Raw genomic sequence first — 8967 nt, 5'->3', positions numbered from 1 at the left:
GACTACACTTCATTTACACTCATACATATCATCCTCATTCATCCTCTGAAGAATTATCTAAACGGTAGTTACCGGAGGTTAAACAGGAAAACAAAGAAGGTATTGTAAGATAAATACAAATTAGGTTGACATTTATAGAATGGAGGTAAATTTGAAATCTGGTTGAAAAAATTTCAGTATTTCACAACATTCCGAACTTATTAGTACTTTGGTGAATAAATCTTATGGAATAAAATAATAGAATAAAACTTTGTACGAATATTAAGAATTCTAAATTGCAATTAGATCAAGCTTGTTAACCTGGTAACTCTTTATAGATTTGTCTGATATAGTTTAAAAACTGCTCTATAATCTTTTTTGTCTTTACATCAAACTTTAGAGATTGAACATAGTAGACGTTCCCACCAACATATTTCTGTGATGAAAACTACTAAGAAGGTAATGGGTGTGCTTATATGCTAGTAGGTTATGTCTTGGCCTTTCATTCGGAGGTCCCGGGTTTGAATCCTGGTCAGACATGGCACTTTTCACACACGTGACAAATCATTTATCTCATCCTCTTAAGCAATACCTAACAGTGTTTCTGCAGCTTAAACAAGGGGAAAAAACAAAGGTTATGTCTGGACATTAATTCAGAATGTGTTCAAAACTAATTATAAAAGAAGACCGATTGGTAATTTAGTCTTCTTTTGTATTTTAATATATTTAAATGTATTAAATCCATATAAAAGAATTTAATTGTATAACATCACAACTCTATTTTTATAAATGTTTATTTCTATATTATTCCACAAAAAATCAGTAAAGAAAAACCTATCTATCGATCGTAGAGAAACATAAAAAAAATATATTTTGAATATCAGTTTAATACGTGAAAGTGGTGAAAATGAAGGGCATTTTCTTTCTTTTTCTGTTTATCCTCTGGAATCACCATAAGGTATTACTTCAGAGAATGATAAGTATGAATTTAAAAGAAGTGTACAGTTTCAGATCGATCGTTCCTGATATGTGTGGTTAACTGAAACCCAACCACCAAAGAACAGTATCCACTATCTAATATTAATATCCGTATAAAAGTAAATGCCTTTAGTGTGATTTGAACCGTAGAACTCTAAATTTTGTAATCAGCTGATTTATAAGATGACGAGTTCACCACTAGACCAACACGGTGGGTTAAAATAAAGCACCTTCGATTTAGTGAACGATTCGGTTCGGTACGAACTGTTTTGTTCATAACAATCAGCTTTAAATAAAAACTACCGGTGTTTAATTTGCCTTAAATTATATGTATAAAAATTGTAAAAAAATATTTTTGTCGTTTGGTATAAATTATGTCAAATTATTTTATGTTTCTACTTTATGAAATGATTGTGCATATAATTCTGTGTATGATATTCACATATAATGATTAAACTAAAAAATATTCTTAATACCACAAAGTTTAGAAAATATATTTTTTATTCCATTAAATGTGTAAGTAAATTTTTAACTGCGTTCAATGTATAACTTGTGTGATTTATTCAATTTAGATGGCAGTGTATAAGAACTATTTTACGTTAGTGGACAGTGAAATAAGCAAAAATGACTCAAACTAATTTTGAGGTAAAAAGTTTTTGATTTATTTAACAAAATTAATTTAAATTAAAAAAAAAATTATTATTCATAATTTCTTATTTTATGTTATTTGTCTGAAGTGGTTAGTAAATATAGTTCTGAAATGTAATGCAGAACATAACCTAATCAGTATGAGAAGTTTTTTGTTTAGATATTTATTATATATGTTGCAGGTGTGATCCTGTTTTTTCCTGCCCTGATACCTGTTTCCTTCAAGTCCGATTCACATTTTTAAAGACTTTTTTGTATTTCTTTGAACGACTTTCGTGGTTTTATTTATATTTTTTATAATGCCGAAAAGAAAATGGAATGAAACGTTTGGTTTGGTACTGTCTGCTTATATGTTTTAATTTTTCCATAAATGTTAATAATTTATTAACGTATGTAATATGATTGTTAAAATTGTATTAATAATACAATTATGTTTTTTAATCTAGTACTAAAATACGCATTATTTGACGTGAGAATTCAGAATAGGAAAGACAAAATAAAAAAATGTATGATAATGATTAGCATTTTTTTTTTTTAAATATGCTGGTTTTAGCTTTGATCTTTCTAGAAAGTGGATTTAATTTCTGAAAGATATGCAATTTATATAATTACTTTGATAAACATCCCATATGTAAATGATAATACTGTAGCTCATTAATCTGTTAATTATTGTAATTAAAAAATTCATCATGTTATTGACAACAAAAAGATAGTAACATTGAAAAACTATGGTAGTGCAGCACTTTTTTTCTAGTTTATTAACATGATCGTAAAGACTTATGCCAAGATTATTGATTGCTGAATGCACATCCTCTTTCTAAATAATTACCTCCCTTTTACTTTGTAAAAAATGTATTACTGCTACTACAGTTTTGCTCTTCTATCACCTGTTACTTTGGTAAAACACAAATTTGTGCTTATGTCAACCACAAAGAAAAATATTTATGGATTGTTGAAACTTTTTTACAATGTTCTATTTCAACCACTTAATTACTGTTACTTATTTCTGTTTTTGGGTACTTATCAGTTATATCTGCTCGTCACGTACTATCGTTTAAAATCAAAGTTTTAATCAAACCGTTTCTTAGATGGCACCACTGAAACGCTGTACTGAATTAAGAAAATAAGTATTAATTCATTCATTATATTTATTATTTTATTTATCTATTTTCTTATTTCTATATAGTGTTTCAGTACGCCATCTAAGAACTAACTACAGTTTTACCCTGTTGGAACAAAATATTGTGGTGGGCAGATAACCGATACGTACCTGTTTTTGTATGGTGTAGTTGGAATTTTTTTTTTTATTGTTACTTGTTTTGGGCCTTGTGTGTGGGGCTTAAGAATATGGTTTCATTGATGCAATTTCATTTTTGTTACAAGTGGTTATGGTTGTAGGGAGATACGGTCACCATAGATCCCATATCAAAAATTTACTCAATGAGTAGAATAATTTTTTTTACATGATTTAATCTCTTATTAGACTTAAAATTTTTGATTATTTTTGTGTGCAGTTTGACCCTAAACTAAGAGGATGAGGGAAAAAGTTAACAGTTTTTGTGTCATGAAAATTCCCTATTGGTTTATTTCCTTTTAATTAGTAGTCAGCCGAGGCAGCAAATTCCCTTCACCAGTCAGAGTTATATATCTCTGCCAAAACTTTCTTTGCCAGGATTTTTATTTCATTCACTAGTGTTGTACCCCCTCCTTTTAATGCTTGCCTTTAAATGTTTACTAATTTATGAAACATTCTTACTCTATAAAAGCCTGTTAATTATAATTTTTTTCAATTATAGGTCCCCTCAAACTTAAGTTTTAAACTTGTTAATTGTCATTAAATTTTAAACTCATTAAAATGCTTATATATTTGCTTAGAATTTTATCTCATTTGTGTTTTATAATGGAATTTTCAAGCGTGAATTGTTATTTAAAAAATATAGTTAAAGTAAACTGTAATTAAGTATAAATTTATTTTGTTTTTAATTTAAAAATTATGTAAATAGCCGTAATAAGAAAGGGAGTCCGACAAGGATGTTCCCTATCTCTGTTACATTTAATCTTTACATGGAACTAGCAGTTAATGATGTTAAAGAACAATTTAGATTCGGAGTAACAGTACAAGGTGAAAAGATAAAGATGCTACGATTTGCTGATGATATAGTAATTCTAGCCGAGAGTAAAAAGGATTTAGAAGAAACAATGAACGGCATAGATGAAGTCCTACGCAAGAACTATCGCATGAAAATAAACAAGAACAAAACAAAAGTAATGAAATGTAGTAGCAATAACAAAGATGAACCGCTGAATGTGAAAATAGGAGGAGAAAAGATTATGGAGGTAGAAGAATTTTGTTATTTGGGAAGTAGAATTACTAAACATGGACGAAGCAGGAGCGATATAAAATGCCGAATAGCATGTTTGGAGTGTCGCTTTATATGGAAGTGAAACTTGGACGATCGGAGTATCTGAGAAGAAAAGATTAGAAGCTTTTGAAATGTGGTGCTATAGGAGAATGTTAAAAATCAGATGGGTGGATAAAGTGACAAATGAAGAGGTATTGCGGCAAATAGATGAAGAAAGAAGCATTTGGAAAAATATAGTTAAAAGAAGAGACAGACTTATAGGCCACATACTAAGGCATCCTGGAATAGTCGCTTTAATATTGGAAGGACAGGTAGAAGGAAAAAATTGTGTAGGCAGGCCACGTTTGGAATATGTAAAACAAATTGTTAGGGATGTAGGATGTAGAGGGTATACTGAAATGAAACGACTAGCACTAGATAGCGAATCTTGAGAGCTGTATCAAACCAGTCAAATGACTGAAGAAAAAAAAAATGTATGTAGCAGTAAAGCGCGTGTACTGAAACAGACAAACATACAAAAACACACATTTGCCCACATACATGTGCACGTGCACCTACACACTGCTACTGACTTCAACTGCTTGTGAGACAAAAAAACATGATAAGAGTTGTAATTGTTTTTAATATCAGAAGTTTTTGACCAGTTGGCATATAATTCCATCTTTACTCCTTACCTGCACTCTGCATTAACCAGTAAAAGATATAATATAGCACAATTTTTTTAATGTATTTTAAAATTTCAATCTTGTTTATAAGTGTTAACTTTTTCCTATATTCAACAGTAGTATTCAACATTAGCAAATAAAAATACTTAACCTATTTAGTTCAATGACTTTTTCTCCTTCAAAGTAACCAGACATGGCTCCCTGCAATTTTTGGCTCCTAAGCTTAAAATTACACATAAAGGAAAGAGAGACTGAGAAGTGATAAAAAGAAGTGTGACAAGAGGATTTACTACAGTACTCAACAAAAGTGACTTTAATAAATGCGTCTAACAATGAAAACACCACTGGAATAGTGTGTTAATCAGTAAGGGGCCTACTTTAAAGGAAACTAGTCATTGAACTAAGAGGGTAAATATTATTGTTTTATGGGCTGAGGTCAAGTACTTTTTTATAACACCTTATATTTTAAAAAATCTGGTTATAATTTCACTTTTCTATGTGAAATCATAATCAGAAATGCATCCATAATATTTTTTTTTTTACATAAATACACATGTATAGGAAAAATTGACTTGTTTAAAATATTAAGTGCTGTGTTTTAACTATATTAAAGTGAATGCTACAGCTTATTTCACATTCTGTAAGTTATTGTTTGCTACTGGAAGATATTTACTCTGATATCATGTTACCCAAAAAGAAATCCAGTACGGCAGAATTGCTGTAATGGATTTCTTTTGCAGTCGATTTAAAGAGCCTTAAAAAAAGAGTTTATTACTTCATGTGGGGTTTACTTCTTTGGATTACTTTTTGTTTTAAACAAACTGGAAATTATGTTTAGGTTATACTTTTGTCAGGTTTTTGTCTTCAGTACATATGTCTTTGGAAAATGTCTTCAAGATTATATGAAATAAATTTTTGTGTCTATTTTTGCTGAAAAAAAGCTAAATGGATGAAGAACATTTGCATGTGGTTGAAATTTGGTCTCTTTTTTCATTGTTTAACTTTTGGTCTGTTAACTTTTTAAAATAACTGCTACAAAAAGGAAGGGATTGTTTTTTTAATTTTTTTTTATAAGCTATTGTTTATTAGATTAGAGAAAATTTATATTATATGTTAAGTGATATAATCATAATGGTTTTAAGTTTTTAAGTGACACAAGTTGGAGATAATATTGAATATAATATATGAATATGATAAAATATGAATATTGGAAGGACAGGTAGAAGGGAAAAATTGTGTAGGCAGGCCACGTTTGGAATATGTAAAACAAATTGTTAGGGATGTAGGATGTAGAGGGTATACTGAAATGAAATGACTAGCACTAGATAGCGAATCTTGGAGAGCTGCATCAAACCAGTCAAATGACTGAAGACAAAAAAAAAAGTGAGATAATTTCTTATGAACATGCCATTCTTAAGAATAACAAGTTTCCATGCCAGGCTTAATAGAGCAGGTGATAATTGGCTTTCTGTTATTTTCTTCACCGAGCCAAATATATTGTTGCATATCAAATTAACTAAAAAATGATATTTAGCCCTATACACCTTCACTCTGTTCATACGGCAGGGATTGACTGTAGTGTAGTATAATCATTGCTTTCAGAGAACGCGATTAGTTTTGGCCAAAATGAGAGAGTAAAAGGTTTGTTTTTTAAGTAGTTGATATATTAAACAATTCTGTCAGATTAGCAGTTTTGTTTTCTTTGATATTTTCAATAGAAATTAAATTTACTTCAAATAAAGAATTTTATGGGAAAATATGTGAACGGTTGCTAAGAAAGTTTTACATGTGGATAGAGATTACATTGTAATGAAATATATATAGTTTTGTTTTATCAGTCTGTAGACAATGCTTTATGATTTTACATAATTGTTTTGGATATTTCTGTATAACTGTCAAATTTGATAATTTATTTTCCTATTATTTTGCTTTCATTGTTAATTGTATGTATATAAATTTTTTTTTAATAGGCATATTATTTGTTTTGTTATTAAACATTCTATACTGAAGATGTAATTCGATTAATAACTAGATTTATTTATCTATTTAAATAATTTACATTATCTGAAATATATTGCATTATATTAATCTTAATATACAAAATAAATGTGGGGACTTTAGATTCCCATAAGGTAATTGCTTTAACAAAAAAAAAGAAAGTGATTAACATTAGTTTAAATAATAAGCTTTGATGATATTTCAAAATGACCCAAATATAAGTGAGTGAAATAGTTTTCAAAACTAAAAAAAATTTAAATTTTATTACATATTTATAGATAAAGTAATCTCCATGGTTATTTTTGGTACTAATTGGTGTAATAGTAATAATAATAATATTATTAATCTAATTAAAATGTAGTGTAATATTTTTTTTTTTTTTTGTTATACATTCAAAATTTTCAGTAAAATTTTATCTTCACATTATTATTTTGATTAGCTTGTATAAAAATGGGTGTTTGTATGACAAAATTAGGTGAACATAAACACAGACAACAAAATAATAATAATAACAACAATAATAATAATAATAGTAATAATAATGAAAATAATAGTGACTGTGAAGATGATGAAAATTTGTATTTTGGTTACACCCTGTTAAATGAGTTACATGATTGGGTGTTTAAATCTGGTGCTCATCGTTGCACATTTTTGGTATTATTAAAAAATGTTTTAGTCTTTTGATATTCTTAAAAATTATTAATTTTTAGATTGTACGTAAAAAATTTGAGATCACGTTTGAAATATTAAATAGGAATGATCAATTATCTGTAAGAGAATGGTTTATAATAATAGTAAAGCATGCTGATCAGTTCCGATGTTATCATAAAGGAAGTTTGTATTTGAACGAACATAAATTCTCACCTGGTGTTCTGCCTGGCGGTTGGTCCCTTACACCATCACTGTCTCCATTTTGTCTTTTGTTTTTTCTGATCGTATTTATTATCTTCATCCTTCTTTTCCATTCTACTGATCTTCCAATCCTTTAATTCTTTTCATGCTTCTGGAAATCTGAATGAGAAGCTATTTAACTGTGGAACATTCAACGGAAGCGACGGCCATCATTCCATAATGAAGAGAATTATTGTTAGGATCTTTATTATAGTGATTTTCCATCATCTTCTGTTTTCTAATACCATCGGCTTATAGAAGAAGCTCCTTCACTTTTGAGGACAGTTTCTCACCTCCTGGACAATAGTGCTCTGTACGCACCACTGCTCATCCACCATCATAGAAGGTCGTCAACATTTGCAATGAAAGGAACTCCTTATACTGGGAGTAACTTGGTCCATTCATTCTTACCATTTGTATATACAAGCAGTTGTTAATATATAAAATTGTTGTTCCCTCTACTATGGGGAAACGAAATCAAGATTTTATCCCAACTTTCTATCGATTACTTGATATATGTCTTAACTATTGTATTAATACTGTAATATAATTATTTTAAATTTTGTTTTGTTTTCATAGTAAATTATTGAATTTGAAAAAAATGATGTGTTACTTTTTGAAATTCTTATTTATTCATTTAAAATTTTATTTATGTAGATGGAAGTTGATGATAAACCTGGCAAAGGTGAAGGTTTTCGACCGTATTACATAACTAAAATAGAAGAATTACAACTAATTGTTGCTGAAAAAAGCCAAAATTTACGACGTCTTCAAGCACAGCGAAATGAACTTAATGCTAAAGGTATATACGTATTAACTCATTATTTTTTATTACTTTTTATGTGATAAATTTCTATTATTTTCTATTAAATTAAAATTATTTTTCTGTTATAATTATGAATATTTACTTTTGTATGTGTAATGAATAGATTGTTTGAAAAGATACATTTTTGTATCAATTGATATAAAAATGAGATTTTTATAGGAGTGAAGCTTGTTTTTATGTGTTTATTTATTTTGTTGAAATTTATCTTAAAAAAATGTATAGTTATTAGAGAATGTTGTAAATCGAACTATGTTAAAAAGAGAATTTAACCTTCACCTCAAGTTCAAGAGATAAAAATTATTTCAGGTGATTTAATAGAAATTTAGTAATTTAAATAGAAAGTTATAAGATAGACATTTTAAACTGTGTTACAATAATTGAATTTCTTTTTAAAATAATTTTTTATAGAAGTGTATTAATATAATTTTTTTTCTGCTGCGGTAAGTGCTCCTTCAGAAAGTGATTGCTGAACCAGTCCTGTGCAGCACTGTCTATTATTATAACAAACATGAATATTTTATGCCTAATAGGAAAATTATTTCTTGTTAAAATGATATTTAGTATAAAACTTTAATTTTCATTTGTTTTTCTCTGGGTTAGATAATGTAAACACAAAAAA

The 8967-nt window shown here is 28.4% G+C and overlaps 1 protein-coding gene across 1 annotated transcript in view; it reads left to right on the top strand.

Annotated features, from left to right (window-relative positions):
* Positions 1-1479: 1479 nt before the first annotated feature.
* LOC142333545 (26S proteasome regulatory subunit 8) overlaps positions 1480-8967 on the top strand; it is a 28998-nt gene continuing 21510 nt past the window's right edge. Inside the window, exons 1-2 of the mRNA XM_075380821.1 lie at positions 1480-1602; positions 8180-8324. Of these exons, the coding sequence (XP_075236936.1) occupies positions 1582-1602; positions 8180-8324 (166 nt within the window). The 5' untranslated portion in view covers positions 1480-1581. The remainder of the gene's footprint in view (positions 1603-8179; positions 8325-8967) is intronic.

Source organism: Lycorma delicatula, chromosome 13 (genome assembly GCF_047948215.1).
Source record: "Lycorma delicatula isolate Av1 chromosome 13, ASM4794821v1, whole genome shotgun sequence".
Classification (NCBI taxonomy): domain Eukaryota; kingdom Metazoa; phylum Arthropoda; class Insecta; order Hemiptera; family Fulgoridae; genus Lycorma; species Lycorma delicatula.
Note: the sequence above shows the minus strand (reverse complement) of the source record. Positions and strands in the feature narration are given on the sequence as shown.